Source organism: Cynocephalus volans, chromosome 12 (assembly GCF_027409185.1).
Source record: "Cynocephalus volans isolate mCynVol1 chromosome 12, mCynVol1.pri, whole genome shotgun sequence".
In the NCBI taxonomy this organism is placed as follows: domain Eukaryota; kingdom Metazoa; phylum Chordata; class Mammalia; order Dermoptera; family Cynocephalidae; genus Cynocephalus; species Cynocephalus volans.
In genome coordinates this window covers 41,458,756-41,479,196 of record NC_084471.1, presented here as the reverse complement: position 1 = coordinate 41,479,196, position 20,441 = coordinate 41,458,756, and the positions used below count along the sequence as shown (strand labels likewise).

Sequence of the window (20,441 nt, the reverse complement as noted above, 5' to 3'; positions counted from 1 at the left end):
TCAAATATTATAAGTTTCATGGCAAACAAAAATGTAAGTTTGGGGAGGAGGCTATTTTATCAATGTAAGACATGCATTAGTAGCAGCTACTATAAGATTAAACTACTTTCAGAATTTAAATAAAGTAAAGTAACATTTCATTGTAATTTTCATTTTCACCATCTACTCACTGCAACCTTGAATAAATTGTCCATTGGTTCTGTGTCTAGATAGGTTATTATGAAGAATTACTACTTTAAAAACAATTTTCAATACAAGAAAGACAATAAATACTATTCCATACAGTTCACAATAATGAAGTCTATACCAATTAAAAGATACATTGAAAATTAGTAGCCCAGTTTTCTGAAGTTTGTTACTAATTAAATTAATCTACTTTAGACAGGGATTTAAAAAAAAAAAAAAGATCCCATATTGTAATTTTTAAAACACAACTACGTTTAATTAACGTAGTACTAGCAAAACTATTACTACTACACAACTATGTTTAATTGTTTTTTAAAAACAAGATCCCACATTGAAATTTAAAACTAACTTGAAATTTAAAACTAACTTTGTATTTAGGATGTTATTGCAGAGAAATGATTAACTGTGTAAGACATGGTCCTTAAAAACTGGATAGGATGCTATTCTCAGAAGTACCATCAGGAAATTTGCCTGCAAATTAAGCAGGTACCAAACAACAGTTAAAAGTAGTCGTTGACATACTTGGGCTAATCTTTAAGGCTTCCCATCTAGTATGGATATATGAGAAATACAGTAAAGCTCATGAGTTTTTTTTTCTATTAAAGGCTAGATTTATAAAATATTATCAAGAAAGAACTCTGTCTAGTACTTTTAATTTCTATGTACGTGTATAACTTGTGACATTTTGAATATTGTTGCCACATTTTTATGGGAAAGCATTTCTCTTTTCATGTTTTTATGTTTTCTACTTATAGGAAATTTATATACAGTGAAATGCACAGAACTTAAGTATACAGTTCAGTGAGTTTTGACAAGTGCATACATCCACATCACCACCATTCATTCAACATATAGACAATTTCCGTCTCCCGTAGAAAGTTCCCTTGTGCACACACTCTTCAGGGCAACCAGCATCCTGATTTCAATCAACATAGATTATTTTCAGTTGTTCTTAAGCTAATATACTCTTTTATGTCTGGTCTATTTCTTTCAACATAATTGTGAAATTCAAGTTACTATGGTTGTAGTAATTTCTTTTATTGTTGAGCCATTTTCCATTATATAAATATAACATTATTTGTGTCTGCTTTCTTCTGATGGACTTTTGGATTGTTCCAAACTGATTACCATGAATAAAACTGCTGTAGCTATTTTTGAACAAATTTTTTGGTGGAATTGCTGAGTCAGAGGCTAGACATGTGTTTAACTGTTCAAGAAATTGACAGTTTTGTAAAGTGGTTGTGCTTGTACTCTACGAGTGTTAAATATATACCCAACAGCAATATACTAGAGTTCTAATTACTTCTCATTCTCAGCAGAATTTGGTGTTATTATCTTTTTAATTTTAGCCATTCCAGTTGGTGTAAAAGAGTAGCCATCTAATTGTAACTTTAATTTTCATTTCCCTGATTATTAATGCTGTTGGATACTTCCACAAGGTTATTGGCCATTCATATTTTGGCAGTCTTTGCTTTACACGGTAGTGTGGGACCATAAAAATGACTGCATAAGCTATATTTGTGCAAAGCAATCTTAATAATTAATGGGAAAAGTGATGATTGTTCCATGATCTTCAAAAATTTTTGTCAAAACATTAAAATCTCTTACTGTCAGTTATAAATATATAGGAAAATGAAAAATAATAAAACTAATTTTTATTTAATACACTGTAATTTAAAACATTAGAAACATTGAGAATTAAAAACGAATGAAATACTGCCATTTGCAACAACATGGATGGACCTTGAGAGAATTATATTAAGTGAAACAAGTCAGGCACAGACAGAGAAATAGCACATGTTCTCACTTATTGGTGGGAGCTAAAAATTAATATATAAATTCACACACACACACACACACACACACACACACACACACACACACACACACACACACACACACACACACACACACACACAAAACCGGGGTGGGGGGAGAAGATATAGCAACCACAATTACTTGAAGTTGATACGACAAGCAAACAGAAAGGACATTGTTGGGGGGGAGGGGGGGAGGGAGAAGGGAGGGAGGTTTTGGTGATGGGGAGCAATAATCAGCCACAATGTATATCGATAAAATAAAATTAAAAAAAAAAAAAAGAAACATTGAGAATTAAAGTGTTTTATTTCTTTGTAAAAAAGTTACTTAGAGTGGTTGTTTTCTTTTTGTCATTATTTAGCTTGTGATACAAAGAGTGCGTCTTTTCCATGCCTTGGCAAATTGTTAAACTCCTTTCAGTTTGGATCAGCTTCTAATATTTTATCCTTTGCACTTTGAGTGTTATGAAATATCTCTAAGCATTCCCTTAATGAGAAGGTTTTTGCTGGCATTAATTCCTTTGGAACATCATCGTTCATCCTTTTCATCACATTCACTTTTCTCACTTATGTCCATAAGTGTGTCTTCATGAAGTTGTCCAGGCTGCATATCTAAAGTTTTTTTTTGAATGACTACAGTGTCAAAATTCCCATGGTCAGCTCTTGCTTCTAAAACTCCATTTATGTTTGATTCAAATTTCACTTCCAGCATTATCACTTTTATTGCTTTATACCATCTTTTTTTGGTCAATAAGTCACGTTAGTTTATTACTGGGAGAAAAGGAAGCAACACAACTACACAATTTGCTGCCTGTGCATGAACTGAATAACAAATGCACAATGACAAATCTATGATAGATTTGGAAAGAAGTGATGTGATTGGTAAATGATTATGATGTGCATCTTTTATTTATGTAGCAATTTTGTGAGTGGAAGAGCTAGCAGCAAAGTTTTTATTTTATAAAATTACTCACAGTTAATGTACCATGGTAACAAATTTGAATCCTGTTTTGGGGGGACAGGTCTAAGTTAACTAATCATAGTAATAGAAATTCAAGCATATGGGAATGTGTAAAGTGAGGATTGTCTAATCTCTGTTTGGGAATTTTCTGTTCAAGTCTGTAGTACATTTTTTCTCAATTTGTCTTTTTTGCATTGAGTTCCTTATATATATATATTTTATAAGTATGTAGTTGTCTGTGTAACAAATATTAATTCCTAGTCAATAGTTTTTCTTTCCATTTCTTTAATGGTACCTGTGGATAAGCAGATGATTTTAATTTTGACGAAATTCAAATTAGCAATTTTGAATCTCATGTTAGTACATTTGTGTTCTATCTAAGAAATTGTAGCCTATTACAAGATCATGAAGATAATGTTCTGTGTTTTATTCTAGAAATTCTATAGTTTTAGCTTATACATTTATGTATATGATTCATCTCAAATTTTGTGTGTGTAGTATGAGTAATGATTTAGTTTGTTTTTTCATACATTTATTAAAAATTTCTAGAGCTATTTGTTGAAATACTTTTTCCCCCTTTTAAATTGTGTTGGAAGTTTTATCAAAAATCACCATCTCTATGTGCTTGAATCTATTTCTGCCATATATTTTCTTCCATTGATTTATTTGTCTATCATTACATAATACCACACTATGTTGATTACTATAGCTTTGAAATAAGTCTTGAAATCAGGTAGTGTAAGTTCTACAACTATATTCTTTTTCAAGATTGTTTTGGCTATTTTGGGTTCTTTGCATTTCCATATTTCTGTTGTGGCAGATTTTTCACTACTTTGACTTTATTTTTATTTTTTATTTTTCTTAAAATTTTTTTTAATTAGTTATGAATATTCATGGGCTACAGAGCAAATTGTCACCACTCATGCCTAAGGTGGGATGTCCAGATCCATACTGGCAGCATGCCCATTACCATGAATTGTGATTATACCCCCTGTCTCCCACCGAATTATTCCCCCAGTTATCTCCAACCTCCCTCCGCATTCCCCTTTTCCCACCCCACTTTGTATCCCTAGGTATGTTCTCTCCCTCTGCAAGTCCAACGCACCACTGTGGTCTTTCTTTCCTTCCTTCTTCCTCTCTGAGCTCCCACTTATGAGTGAGTACATATGGTATTTATCCCTCTGTGCTTTGCTTATTAAACTCAACATAAGTTTCTCCAGACTCATCCATGTTGTTGCAAATGGGGGAATTTCATTCTTTTTTATGGCAAAGTAGTATTACACGATGCATATATACCAAATTTTCCTTATCCAATTGTCCATCGACAGACATTTAGGTTGGTTCCATATCTTGGCTATTGTAAACAGAGCTGTGATGAACGTGGGAGTGTAGGTATCCCTTCGACATGATGATTTCTATTCCTTTCCAGAAGTGGGATTGAGGATCATATGGAAGATCTATCTGTAGTTTTTTGAGAAACCTCCATACTGTTTTCCAGAGTGGTTGTACTAATTTACAGTCCCACCAACAGTGTAGGAGTGTTCCCTTCTCTCCACATCCTCACCAACATTTGTTATTCTCTGTCTTTTTGATTATAGCCAGTCTAACTGGGGTGAGATGGCATCTCAATGTGGTATTAATTTGCGTTTGCCGGATGAATAGTGATGTTGAGCATTTTTTCATGTACCTGTTTGTATGTCTTCCTTTGAGAAATGTCTACTCAGTTGCCCGTTTTTTAATTGGGTTATTTATTTTTCTACTGTGTAATTGCTTGAGTTCCTTGTATATTATGGATATTAATCCGTGGATATAGGACTGTTCATGTTTTCTATATTGTTGTATGTAAGTTGTGTTTTCAAGAAATTTGACAGTTTTGTCTAACATGTCAAATTAATTGGCTTAAGGACTTTGGGCATCTGCAGTAATATTCCTGCTCTCATTCATGATATGAATTATTTGTGTTTTCTCCCTTTTTTCATATCTTAATAAGTGTTTATGAATTTTATTAATTTTTTAAAAGAAAAAACTTTTGAATTTGTTAGTATTCTCTATTGTTTGCTTTATGATTTCCTTCCCTCCAAATATTTTGGGTTTAATGTGCTCTTCATTTTCTGTGTTCTTAAGGTGAAAACATAGAATGTGGTTTTAAAACTTTCTTCAGTTATGATCATTTATAGCTATAAATTCCTTTTAATGGCTATATATCACATATTTTGATTTTTTTCATATAAAAATTATTTCCTAGCTTCCTTTGAGACATCTCATTAAGCCATGATTAATAAAAAGGTATGTTTAATTTTCAAGCATTTGGGACTTTTGTATATATCCTCATGTCATTCATTTTTAACTTATTTCCACTGTTGTCAGAGAACTCTCTGTAAGACTTAATTTTTTTAAAAAATTATTGAGATTTTTTTTAGCTCAGCATATGATTTATCTTGTTGAATTATTTTCCATGCACACTTGAAAATAAGATATATTCTTCAATTGTTGGTCATAATGTTCTATTTGTTAGTTAAATATGTTCAACGGTGTTTTTCAAAACATCTGTATAATTATCACTTTTCAGGATATTTGTTCTAACAATTACTGAGTAGGGAATGTTAAAATGTTTAGTTATAACTGTGGGTTTGTCTATTTTTTTCTTTCAGTTCTGTTAGTGTTTGCTTCATGTATTTTAAAGTCTTTTAGTAAAAACATACATATTTAAGATTGTTATATTTTCCCGACTATCTGACCCTTCAATCATTATAAACTGTCCCTGTTATCTTTGAGAACACCCCTCATTTTAAATCTCTTTTGTCTGAGATTAAATTAGACATTCTTTTGCTTGCTGTTTGCATCATATGTCTTTTTCTATCCTTACTTTTGAATTATTTCTGTCATTGTATTTAAATTGTGTGTCTGGTGGACAGTAAGGTATGTCTCTTGTATTCAGTGTATAATTGGCTCTTTCACTTTTATCTTTGACAGTTTCTGTCTTTTAAGTAGAGTATTTAACCCATTTAGATGAAAAAGTCATTATTAATTGAGTTGAGTTTGGATCTACTATTTGCTGTTTGTTTTCTAGTTATCTCTTTAAGTTCCTCTCTTCTTTCTTGCTTGCTTTCTTTTGTGTTAATTATATAATTTTAGCATTACACTTTAATACCTCTATTAGTTATTTAGCTATATTTCTTTACACTATTATTTTTAGTGGTTGCTTAAGGGATTACAATATGATTCCATAGCTTATTATTTATGTACTTAATATTGTATAACTTCATAAAAAATATATGAACTTTGAAAAAATATAATTCCATCTATTTCTCCATACTTTGTGCTATTGTTGTCATACATTTGACAGCTATACAGTTTAAATATTTTACAATTTATGTACATTGTAAACCCCACAATTTATTGTATTATTTTTACTTATAGAGTCAGTAGACATTTGAATAAATTATGAGACCATACATTTGTATCACACGTTTATTATTTCTGATGGTCTTCATGTACTTCTGTAGTTATGAATTAAATGTGGTGTCATTTTCCTTTTGGCTGAAGAATTTTCTTTGGTATTTCTTGTAGTATGGATATCCTGGCATCAAATTCTCTTGGATTTTATTTATGTGGAAAAATAGATTTTTTTTTCTTTCTGTTTTGAAGGATATTTTCTCTGGATATAGAATCCTGTGTTGACAGTTTTTCCACCTATTTTTCACTTTAAAGACATCATTTTTTTGTCTTCTAACACCCATTGTTTCTGATGAGATGTCAGTCACCATTTGTATCACTTGGTCTTGTACATGAAACGTGTTATTTTTTTTGAGATTTTTCAAAAGATTTTTCTTTATCTTTACTTTTAAGAAGTTTGACAGTGATATAGCTAATGTGTTTTTTTTTTTTTTTTGCATTTACTTTGTTCTGCATTCATTGCGATTTATGTATCTGTAAATTACTATTTTTCCAAAATCTGGGAAATTTTTGACCATAAAAAATATTTTCTGTCCTCCTTTCCTTATCCTATCCTTGTGGGACTCCAGTTACATACCTGTTTATATTATCCCTTATGTGACTGAGCCTCTTTTCAATTCTTCACTTATTTTTGTTATTGTTCTTTAGATTAGAGGAATTCTATGGATCTGTCAAGCTAATCAACTCTGTATTCTGCCATTTTAAATCTTGTTTTAAGCACATCTGTGAATTCCTTATTTCAGATATTGTACTTTTAAATTCTTAGAATTTTCATTTAGTTCCACTTTATTATTTCCATTTCTGTGCCAAGATTCCCCACTTACTTTCTAATTATGATCACATTTTCCATTAAGTAAAATAAAATGTTTATAATGTCTTTTTAAAAGTCTTTCTTTTTTTTTTTTTGCTTATTCCTACATCTTACTTACCTTGTGACCTTTCTATTGAACACATTTTCCTCTTGACTGTGAGTCGCAGTTCTCATCACTAGTAAGTCCCTGCCTGCCCAGTAATCTTTGAACTTGTACTAGAAATTGTTGGTGATATGTTTGAGAAACTCTGAAGGGTATGAATGTTGTTCTAATCAGTCATTAAATTACTGAATGATTATTTTGTGGATGTGTGATTGAATGCTTTGTTTCACTCCTATTTATAGCGTGAATTCCTTAGACCTAGGACATAGAGTGCAGCAAAGGTATTGTTACTCTGGGTTTTAATATAAAGACTGAGCTGTTTATCAATTTCTTTTCTTTTTTTTTCTGTTTATTGATTTCTAAATTTGGTGGAATTTAAACTCCAAACTCTGTATCCTCTGCCACGGGTGTCAACTAAAATTTCTACTCAGTTTTTTAGCTGTTGCTTTGCAGTGTGCTCCTTGATTCTCCATCATGCATGTATAATTAATAGATTAGGAAAAGATTTTAGGGGAGTTTTACACCAAAAATTTGAGTCCTACATTTCTGTGGCTTCCTCCTTTTCCAGCTACTCTAGCAGCCCCATACCCCATTCTCACCTCAAGCTAATAGCTGTTTTCCCCTCTTCCCTGAGTTTATATTTATTATTTGAAAGAGAGTAAGTTTGATATAAGCTATCACCAAATCAGAGTCCCCCAAACCTACTGTGTTTTAGGACTGGAATATTTTGGTATAAATTTTTTGGCTGCTTTGCAAATTTTTTTAAACAAAATATGAATCTGAGCTCCCTTCATGATTTTGACAAAAATTTCAGTCATACACTTATGTGTAACAGCCTTAATGAACATTTGGTGATGGGTATATAGAAGAGGGGGTTTACATTGCAATAGTGTTCATAACTTTAAATTGATCATTAGACATTTTTGTTCGTAAAAATTTTTGGCAACCAGGTATTCTTCTGTTGGCTGCTTTATGCCAAAGAGTCCCCAACCTCATATCATCCTTTGATCCTTTCTTCTCTATTGATTCTTTCTCCTTCATATCTGCTCTCTCGCTCTCTCTCTCCCCGCCCCCTCTCTCTCTCTCTCTCCCTCTCTCTCTCTCTCTCTTCTCTCGCTCATAGAATCTCTAAAAAATCCAAGTTTTAAAATTCTCTTTTATGGATATTTTCCCAAAGTTTAGATCCAGGATTTCTTTTGTATTTTTCAATCAATGAAGATTTTCTGTACAGCCGCAATACTTAAAAAAGATAAATTGTTTTAGGTAGCATTTAATTATCAGCTTTTGTGACACTTGTCTTTTTGAAATTTGCCCATCCATCCATCCATTAATTCATTCACTCATTCATTCGTTCAACAAATATTTATTAAATGTTAAAGTATGCCAGACATTACACATTTACCTGAGTTTCTTCTGACCTAATTTTTCCTATTCTACTTCACTTCTCATTATTAAGCTATTGACTTGACCAGAGACTCAGTTCTTCATCATCTGCTATTCTGATGTTATGAGTACTCTCCTCAAATATTCATTCGTTCATTCATGATTTCAATTGCTTATGTATACAGAAATATCCAAAATTGTTTTTACATATTTCTTATGGTAACATAAACTTCTCCTTTCGAAATAACTCTATTTATCCTGTTAACAAGATATGAAGCCAACATTTTATTTACTTATATGCATACTTGAGTGAATCCCCACAAACCAGTATGTCTTTCTAATTTCTTTATCATTGTCAACTGTTCAGTTTAGTCTCCAAGTGTTATAGGAGTGATCTTAATAGACAGTTACATTTTCTATCCAATTACTTTCCTAAGAACTGCTTCAGATAAACTATTTTACATCAACATTGTCATTTTTGATAGATAGTCTCATGAGGTGACTTGGTATATAGGGCTGTCAAAACTACTGACTATAAATCAAGTCAACTTATTGTGCCTTCAGACAGAGTATGTATAGTCAGCTTTCCTTGCAGTGTTCTCCAAAAAATTACTGGTTTTATTTCAAGAGTATTGTTGAGATATTTTTATAAAGTTGTGTTTTAAGACTGGGTTTAAAGGCTAAAATTATTATAGCTATGGTCTATAGAATTTTGGGCCCCCCAATGTCCATCTATACATGCACTGGAGCAGACACTTAAGATTTTTTAGGAAATCTTAGTTCTGTTTATGAATATTTTTTCAGTTCTCTTTCATGCAAGTGGAATAAATTTTTATTATAAGATTAATTGGCACACTAATTAAGTGTGTCAATCTATACTATCACCTATAATCATGTTTGTGTAGCATACTTTGACAAATGCTGTTCCAGGTACTCCAAAACCTCTCTGGATTATGCCAGACTATCTGAGAGAAGTGTACCTGAATTGCATAATAACTATATCTGAAGAAATAGTTTTACTCAAACATATTTGAGAATCATCCTACCCACCTACACTGAGAGACATTATAAGAAAGGGCAAAATTAAGCATACTTAGTCTTTACTGCACGAGGACATTGTTGAGGACATTGTTCATTAAGTGGTGCTCACTTTATGTGATTTTTCAGAAGAAAAATAGTTTTGGCTTTAGTACCCAAAATTACTTTATTTTTGTTCACTTAATTTTCGTTATTTATGGTCACAGATATTTACAATCCTGATTTTTCTCTTTGTGTTATCTGTTATAACATTCAGAGCCAAATTTATAACCTACCCCTAGGAAGTCTGCAGTGTATATTTTGTATATTAACGTAATTCCTGGGTTCATTCAATTTGTTTTACTACTATTTTCTCTCTGCCCAATAAATCATCACATTCTGCCAATATTCCTTTGCAAATTTTTTAGCTTTATGCCTACTTATTAATAATCTACCAGGTCATTTTAATCTATATTGTATTTCGTATATACAATATCCAACAGGTTTCTATTAAATTTATCTGTTACTAATAACAAGCTATATAACAGCCCCTGCTTTTCTTTAAGTTTCGACTTCACCAGTTATTCTCTGCAAGTAGTTCTCTATTGTCCACAATAGTCATCTATACTCTTCTCTCCAACTTTAACTAACAGGTGTGGTTTCAATAACACCACATCTGATTGTCCCCCACTTTTTTCTTATTACTTCCTTAGTTAGACTATTTTTCTCCACTCTAAGGTACTTCTTAACCCTTGACATTCTGTTGTCACCTGTATATCCCTCCCCAAACTCAATCTACTTGAACATCTTTTCTTTGACATCTCCGCTAATCTTCGAATGTTCCTTCAGATTACAGCTCCCAGATCTTCCCCTTCCATCTTCTCCTTCCATCTTCTCCTTCCAGAAGCCTTCCCTGTTGTCATTATCTCTTAGTGGTTGTTTTTATTAACTAAATTATATTCCATATTTGTGTAAAAAAGGAGCTTATAACTTAACACTTGTAACCTACCCACACCACTCAATGTGAATGTCCAGTAAATGCTATTGATTAAATTCAAGTTAGTATGAAATTTATATCTGGTATGCTGAAATTTGCTTTGCATATAAATTTTCAGGGATTTCAATTTTTATATTGATCCATACTGTGGTAGTGTTAGAAAACTGTACTTTTACTTGTGTACGCTTAGACTATATAAGTATACTTTGTGTTTCTAAAAGGGTGATAGATTATTTAAAATTTCTAGAGACAAAAATATTCTTAACAAACTAGGAAAGATTGTGTTTATGTTTTTATATATTATATAAGTATAATTTATAAATATAAATTTTCAGACGTCTGTTTTGCATTTATGCTTGAAGATAAAAATATATAGTCATAATAAAGTATTGATGAAACTTCTCACATGTTAGTGTACAGTTCAGTGAGAAGTCAATACAGACTACCATCAGAATCCTATCATAGAGATTGGCAACTTCTAGAGATTGATATTTGGAAGTTTACAGAATAATTGCATTTGACACATTTTCATCTTCTAAGTGGAATATACTGAATTGTCACTGAAAACTGTCATGAATTTAAACGTGTAACAAATTTTACTTATACAGATAACGGACCCTCATTTCAACTATGATGAAAGTACTTCACCGATAAGAATAATTTATGGGAATAAAAGTGTAATTTACTGAATACCTTGGCAGTTAATGTTGATCGCTTCATCACAGTTCAGTCATGTTTAGAAAATCTAAGCAAGCTGTGTGATTACTCCAGGAAGCATGGAATGATGTGTTCAAATTAGTACCATCTGTGGATAGAAAAAGTTTGAGGTTTTTAGTCATTCTTAAAGAATGGAAATCTGATTCTCCATGCTAAAATGAGTGTAATCCTTTTTTTATCTGTAATTCAATAGGGCAGTTGCCTTGAAACAGTCTAGTTCAACACACAGTTCATCAAAAGAGAAGATACTGGATATAAATGAGGGTTACTGCTGGCCACTTAAGAACACTTCAGAGGTAGCCTTGTTAAAAAAAAAAATCTAAAAGTTATACTATATATCTGGCCTCAGATCAGATTTACTTCTGGCTCATCTTTCCAAATACACTTGATTGAAAAATGTGGACTAGATTTTGTACCACATGAAAACCAAAGGGCTATTTCAATGAACCATAATTTATTCACACAGTCAACAAACACTTATGGAGTGCTCGTATGTTCCAGTGTCCCATTACTTTGCCTGTCACATAATAGGCACCCAAAATTGTTGTTATGCTTTCCATAGCCAGGTTAAAAATAACTCTGGCCTGGCCCTTGTTTCTTTGTCATTTTAAAGCAGTACTGTTTGATGTTTTCTTCTCTGAAAACTTATTTGGAGAATACTAGAGACTATAATATTAACCTGAAAATTTTCACTATACAGCAGAGTTTGTCATTAAAGCCTTCTTTCCTAAAATCTGAACATTAAAGGAAATAATAGTTGATCATAGAGCCATGGACATCTAGTCATCCGTCCTGAAGGGATAAGGAGAGAGCAGCCTCCTCTACCTTTTCCAGTTCACTGGCTACTGAATAAATGTGTCCCTTTTGGCTCCCACCTCTAGTGGCTTACCAAACCCTTGGAGAAGGAAATTGAAACATGGAAGGGGTGGTTTTGGTAGAACCAAAAGAAAGGAAAATGTCTGGGCCATACTCCCTGGTTCCCATGGGGAAAGAGCAGAGTGTAAAGTTTTAATGAAAACAAAAAGTCAATATAAAACTTCTCAAGTATCCCCACTACACTTAGGATAGAACTAAAAATCGTGAATTCAGTCCACAAGGCTTAACATGGTGTGATTCTAGCCTACATCTCCAACTTCCTCCCTTCCTGTCTGTCTTGTGGATCTAGCACCCTCCTTTAAGTTTTTTCAATGTGTCTTGTCTCTTCTTCCTCAGGGTCTTAACACATCCTGATATTTTCCATCTGGGAAGGTACTTTTCCTGAAGGCCTGTTAATTTATCCTTCACCAGGAAAGCTTTTCCTGACCATCTATTTAAATCAAGTCCCCTGTTATACCCTTTATTCATTTGCTCATACATTTGTTGTGACATTTTATTCCAAACATTCATCTAGACCCTGGGAGATACAATCTAATATGTCCATTGACATTTTTATTTGTATGTAACCTGTAAATAAACATATATTTTGGAGTGATTGCTCAATATTTTTCATTGATATGGACGCAGAAGCAAGATCTTTCTAGATCTTTTGTGTAGAATATTGCAGTAAAGTGGAGATGAAATGGAATAGGCCTCTTTGGGGTGGGTTTTCACTGAAGAACTAAGATTTATAGGAAGGTAGATATCAATTCAAAATAAAGAAGGCTGTCCAAACTAACACTTCAAAAAGTGCATGGAATAATTGAATTAAAAGATACTACAAATCCTTCCATGAACTTTTTAAAGACCTCTGAAAATTAATTTTAAAATGAAGCCCCTCTAGATTTTGAGTTTCCCTTAGCTCTTTATATTAAGCAGATGCTGGGTAAATACTGGGAAGTCATTTTGTAGAGGGAGGTTGTATTGGTTTTCTATGGCTATGTAACAAATGATCACAAACTTGGTGGCTTAAAATAACACCCACATATTAGCATATAGTTCTATAGGTCAGAAATTCAGGCATGCTGTTCTGGGTTCTCTGCTTAATCTCAAAAGCTAAAGTTAAAGTTTTTAGTCAACTACATTTTCTTGTGGAACTCAAGGTCCTCTTCCAAGCTCATGTAGTTGTGGCAGCATTCAGTCCCTCACAATTTTAGGACTGACCTCCACATATCCTGGCTTGCTTTTAGGTAATGGCCTCTCTCAGCTCCCAGAGATGGCATACATTCTTTATCACGTGGTCTCCTCCTTCTTCAAAGCCAACACTGGAGACATTTTTTTTTTTCATTGAATCCATCTCTTGCTCCAAATTTCTTACTTCCCTTTCAGTAACCAACCAAAGAAAATGCTCTGCCTTTAAATAACTCATGTTGTTAGGTCAGGCCCACTGTATCGCTTTCCATCTTAAAGTAAACTGATTTGGGTTCTAATAACAGCAGCAAAATTCCTTCCCATCTGTACCTAGATTGATGTTTGGTTGAATGACTGTAAGAAGCTGTGTGTACAGGGACCAGGAATCTGGGCAACATCTGCAGACGAAAAGGTCATAAAGAGACAACTTGACCAGGATGATCTCTAAGATTACTTCACATTCTGAGATTTTATGATTTTCTCATTTATTTGCATGTTCTTATGAATACAACCAACAAAAAAATAGATCTAAAAAGCTGACTTCCTTCTTGTTGTTACCATCTTATTTCTTCTTTCCTGGACAAATTGAATGGTCTGTGAATTCTCCCCTTTTCCTGTTATGCAATTACCAGTTTGGGCTTGAAAAAATTTACCTCTGAACATCTCATTCTGACACCTTTCGTAGCTTTCCATTGCCTTCCAAGCCATCTAAAAGCCTTTGCAACACAGTAAGTCCCCAAGCTATTGGGTAACCTGTTCATTGCCAACATGAACTAAAAGCCACAGTCAAACTTGTCTTACTTAGCTCACATCACTATCCTTCTAGGATCTCCACCTTTACAAGCAATGAAATCCCTTCTCACATGCCATCTCTTCTCTGATGACTTTTCCTGAACCCCCAAGTCAATCATACTTTATGTTAGAATATTTTCAAACTTTGTCTTATTTTCAGGTGGTCTGAGTCCATATTTAGTGACTGAGGGATTTGAATAAATTTTGGAAATTCTACTTTTAAGCTAATTCTAAAACTTTTTCTCTGTAAATGTAAATTTATTCTAAAAATAATGTTTTCTCTATAATAGGTAAAGGTAAGAGAGTGTGTTGCAAGAAGCATATCAAGTGCTCTGTTTATAATACTACTCTTAAGGTTAATATTCAATTAAATGCAGTAAGATTTGATGATAAATATTACTATTTGAAAACAGAGTAATTGAATATGATTATACAACTTTAAGTAATCTAATAATTATTTTCCAGTGTTTTGGAACTTCTCTTCTAGTTTTGAGCAAATATATAAGCAATAGGTGTGTAGATGATTCACTAAAAATGTAAGAGGAAGTCCAAATTTTTAATTCAACTCCAGACCTTTGTCTACAGAATACCAGGCTCAAGCATCCATTTACTATTTGATATCCCTTCTGGGTGTCCAAGAGGAATTTCAAAGTTAACAAACTCAGAATAAACTCTTAATCTTTCTCCCCAAAGCTTAGTCCTTTCACAGTCATCCCTCTATGGTTAATACCGACTTCATCTTTCTATCTGCTCAACGCCAAGACTTTAGAGTTTTCCTTTACTCCTCTCTTTCTTTCATATTGCACGTATCACCCGTCAGCAAAACCTGTCAGCTCTCCTTCAAATTACATTCAGGATCTGAATACTTCACTTCTGCTGCTACCAGCTTGATCCAGGCCACCATGATCTCTCACAGTGACATTGCAATAGCCTACTAATTATTCTCCTTGTTTCTGCCTTTGTCTCCCTTCAGTCTGTTCTCAACATAGTAGCTAGAGTGATTCTGTGAAAACATATACAAGAGCCCTTCACTCCTCTGCTCAAACGAAAGCCATAACAATGTCCCGTATTGTGGTATACAGCCCTTCTGTGTTTCTTCTTAGTTCTTGGCTCCTAATAGTCGCTCTGGCTTCCTTATTATTTTTTATATATACCAGGCATGTTTCCAACTTAGGGCCTTTAATCATGCAGTTTCCTCTGCTGTGAATTTTTCTTTCTGAAAGGTTGGTGCTAGTTCCCCAACCTTTATCAGGAACTTAATATCTTCTAATTATTGAGGTTTTCTCTGACTACCCAATTTAAAATTTCAATATCTCCTTCTTTTCCTTATTTTTCTCCACAACACTAATCATAATCCAAAATACCATATAAAATACTTATTTATACTTTTATTGTCTACAGCACCCCCCCATGTAAATTTCACAGGAGCAGGGATTTTTGTCTGTTTTGTTCATTATATTTCCAGCACCTAGAGTAGTACCTGTACATATTAGGTGCTCATTAGATATATAGGGAATGTTGAATGAATATGAGCTATTTAGGAATGAATGAATTTTCTAAATATTTCTTTTTTATTTATAACATACAGTTTTCATGAATTTTGTAATTTTCACATAAGTCATTGTTATCATTCTCTTTATCTCAGTCTTCTTAGCAAAGGCCCTTGAAGATATACAAAAAAAGGCTGGATTGAGAAAAGTTCCAATACCACTTAGTTCATTGCTCTTTCATATCTCTAACAACATGCTTATATTACTTGCCCAATAAACTGTCTCTTGAAAACAGGACATGATCTTTCCTGTATCTTGACAACATGCTCAGAGCCTAACACATGATAAGCATTTAGTAAAGTAATGGTTAGTATGAAATCTAATAAGTGACTCCAAGTAGAACTATGTGATTGTAGGTGAAATACAGATACCTTAGTCCCTGTATTAATATCAGTGTGCTGGATGATGTTCTAGAAAGGGTTTTGTTAATTTTCAATATACACAAGATAAAATAAAAATTAATTATATAAATAAATTAATTATGTAATATAATTTAACTAAAATTGTTTTATAATCAACACTTATTATATATAAGATGTGCTTATGTCTATCTAGACATTTAAATATAAAAATTTCTTTCTTGGAAATTGAATAGCAAAACTCAGACTATGCTAAGGGAAGTATTTAGGATAATGTAAGCATGCAATTTTCTTTTGTATTAGTAAGATTTTTGCTTCTATATGATGCCAAAGTACGTTTATGTAAGCCAGTTATGATTGGATTGGGGAGCAAAATTAGGAATAAAAAGAGCACAGTTGCTTTCTTCTCTAACCTTTTCAAATGGTGGTTCCTGAAGCATTACCTTAAGGTTCTGCTTATTAAGCAAGCGTGGGGATATTAATCGAAATGCTGTAGTAATTTGATAGATCTCCACTAGGTGCATCATAATAGAATATTTTTAAATCCCATTTCCTCTGTCTGTTTACATAATGTTTGATAATTCCAATTGTTTTAAATTTGTTTTCCTTTTTTTAGTTCCCAGTGTTCCCACAAATATTGCTCTTTCTAATGTTCAGTCAACTAGTGCAACACTGACATGGTTAAGACCTGACACTATCCTTGGCTACTTTCAAAATTACAAGATTACCACTCAACTTCGTGCTCAAAAATGCAGAGAATGGGAATCTGAAGAATGTGTTGAACACCAAAAAATTCAATACCTCTATGGAGCTGACCTAACTGAAGAGACAGTATATGGCTTAAAGAAATTTAGATGGTATAGATTCCAAGTGGCTGCCAGCACCAATGCTGGCTATGGCAATGCTTCAAATTGGATTTCTACACAAACCCTGCCTGGCCGTAAGTATTGTCCTGACATATATCTATTGATTTTGGTATATTCTATATTTATATATTAATTATTTCTACTTAATCCAATTGTGTTTGAAATCACTGAACATAAAAATAACTGAGTTAGTACACAAATTAACTTATGTAACGACATATTTATTTTTAATTTAGTTGAAACCCAAAGGAAAATTCAAATTCAGTCTCTAGTATGGTGTTTCTCAAACTCTCAGAGTTGTGCCAAGGTCCTATGGTCATATATTGCAACAAAGTATTGTGGGAAGCCTCTCTGTGGTCTACCATTAGGCCATACTGATTGCCATCTAGTGCCCTTGATCCATGCCTCAATTTCCTGGCATATGTAGGGTCTTTGCTGCTTTTAAGCCAGGCTTTAACCCTTTTAAGTGACTTCAGGCTTACACACACACACACACACACACACACACACACACACGTGTGCATGCTATAATCTAGATAGATCTGTCTGCAGGCAGTTTTTCTTTTTCTCCTATTATTTTATTGTACATGTCTCTGGGAGCTTTTTATTTTTTTATTGTACATTTTTATTGTACATCAAACATCAATACCAGTGTGCAACATGTGATGTTCAAATCAGGACAATCAGAACATGTACTATTACACAATGCAATAGATCCTTGTGGCCTCCCTTCCTCCCCCTCCACTACCAGAAAACCCAGGTCTGTTCCATTCTCCCAAAAAGTCCAACATATTAATGTGATTGCTGCATCCTTTTTCTCCTTTCTTTATTTGTTCATTCATTTATCTATTTTTTTATTAGCTCCCACATACAAGTGAGGACAAGTAGTATTTCTCTTTCTATGCCTGGTTTATTTCACTTCATATAATTTTCTCTAAGTTCATCCATGTTGCTGCAAATGGCAGTATTTCATAATTTTTTTATGGCACAGTAGTATTCCATGGTATAAATATACCACATTTTCCTTATCCACTCATCCGATGATATGATGGGCATTTAGGTTGGATTCAACTCTTTGCTATTGTAAATAGAGCTGCAATAAACATGGGAGTACAGGTGTCCCTTCCACATGATGATTTCCATTCCTTTGGGTATATACCCAGAATTGAGATTTCTGGCTCATGTGGCAGTTCTGTCTGTAGTTGTTTGAGGAACCTTAATACTATTTTCCATAATGGCTGCACCATTTTATAGTCCCACCAACAGTATATGAGAGTTCCCCTTTTTCTGCATCCTTACCAGCATTTGTTATTCTGTCTCCTTGATAATAGCCAGTGTAACTGGAGTGAGATGGTATCTCACTATGGTTTTAATTTGTATTTCCTTGGTGATTATTGATGTTGAGCATCTTTTTGTGTGTCTGTTGGCCATTCTAAACCTTCCTTTGAGAAACGCCTATTCAGCTCCTTTGCCCATTTTTTAATTGGGTTACTTGTTTTTTTTTTTTTACTTTTAAGTTGTTTGAGTTCCTTGTATATCCTGGATATTAATTTTTTGTTGGATGCATATCTTGCAAATATTTTCTCCAACTCTGTTGGTTGTCTTCTTGCTCTGTTAATTGTTTCTTTTGCTGTGCAGAAGCTTTTTAGTTTGATATAATCCCACTTGTTGCCTGTGCTTTGTGGTTGTATTCATAAACTCTTTGCCCAGGCCTACTTCTTGAAGTGATTCCCCAGTTTTCTTCTAGGAGTTTTATAGTTTCAATTCTTATATTTAATACTTAATCCATTTTAAGTTGATTTTGGTATATAGTGAGAGGTGTGGGTCTAGTTTTATTCTTCTATATATGGATGCTCAATTTTCCCAGCACCAATTATTGAAGAGGCAGTCTTTTCCCCACTGTATGTTCTTTGTAATTTTGTTGAAGATCAGTTGGCTGTAGGTATGTGGGCTGATTTCTGGGTTCTCTATTCTGTTCTATTAGTCCATGAGTCTGTTTTTATGTCAGTACCATGCTGTTTTGGTTACTATAGCTTTGTAGTATAATTTGAAGTCAGTTAATGTTATGCCTCCAGCTTTATTTATTTTTTTTTTTTGCTCAGGTTTGCTTTGGCTATTCAGGGTTTTTGTGGTTCCATGTGAATATTGGGATTTTTTTTTTTTACTTCTATGAAGAATGTCATTGGTATTTTAATGGGGATTGTATTGAATCTGTAGATCACTTAGGATAGTGTGGACATTTTCACAATGTTAATTCTTTCAATCCAAGAGCATGGAATATCTTTCCATCTTCTTGTGTCCTCTTTGATCTCTCTTAATGGTGATTTGTAGTTCTCATCATAGATAACTTTCATATACTTGGTTAACTTTATTCTTAGGTATTTTCTTTTTTGGTGACTATTGTAAATGAGCTAGCTTTGTTAATTTCTTTCTCTGCTAGTTCATTGTTGGAGTATAAAAATGCTACTCTTTTGCATGTTGATTTTGTATCCTGCAACTTTGCTGAAACTGTTTATTAACTCTAAGAGTTTTTTTGTAGAGTTTTTAGGCTTCTCTCTATATAGGATTATGTCATCTGCAAACAGGAACATTTTGACTTTGTCTTTTCCAATCTGGATTCCCTTTCTTTTACTTCCCTGATTGCTCTGGCTAGTACTTCCAATACTACATATTTATTGACTTGCATATGTTGAACCATCCTTGCATCCCTCAGATGAATTCCACTTGGTCATGGTGTATAATTTTTTTGATGTGTTGCACATTCTATTTGCTAATAGTTTATTGGGGATTTTTGCATCTATATTCATCAAAGATATTGGCCTGTAGTTTTCATTTTTTGTTGTATCTTTGTCTGGTTTGGAATCAGGGTGATGTTTGCCTCATAGAATGAGTTTAGGAGAATGGCCCATGTTTCAATTTCTTGTAATGGTTTGAAGAGAATTGGTATTAATTCTTCTTTAAAGGTTTGGTAGAATTTGGCATTGAAGCCGTCTGGTCCTGGGCTTTTCTTTTTAGGAGGCTACCGATTGTATCTTCAATCTCTTTGCTTGCTATTGTTCTGTTCAGGTATTCTATGTCTTCTTCGTTCAGTATAGGTAGTTTGTGTGTGTCCAAAAATTTGTCTATTTCTGTGGCATGGGTTGTAATGTCTCCTTTTTCATTTCTAATTTTTGTTATTTGTGTCTTCTCTCTTCTTTCTATAGATAGCCTGGCTAATAGCTTATTTTTTTTTTTTATCTTCTCACAAAAACTACTTTTTGTTTCATTGATCTTTTGTATTGTTTTTTGGGCTTCTAATTTATTTAGTTCTGCTCTGATCTTAATTGTTTCTTTCCTTCTACTAACTTTGGGGTTGGATTGTTCTTGTTTTTCTAGTTCTT

The 20,441-nt window shown here is 33.2% G+C and overlaps 1 protein-coding gene across 1 annotated transcript in view; it reads left to right on the top strand.

Moving 5' to 3' along the window:
* PTPRQ (protein tyrosine phosphatase receptor type Q) overlaps positions 1 to 20,441 on the top strand; it is a 215,036-nt gene that overhangs the window by 100,656 nt on the left and 93,939 nt on the right. Inside the window, 1 exon segment of the mRNA XM_063075852.1 lies at positions 16,812 to 17,135. Within this exon segment, the coding sequence (XP_062931922.1) occupies positions 16,812 to 17,135 (324 nt within the window).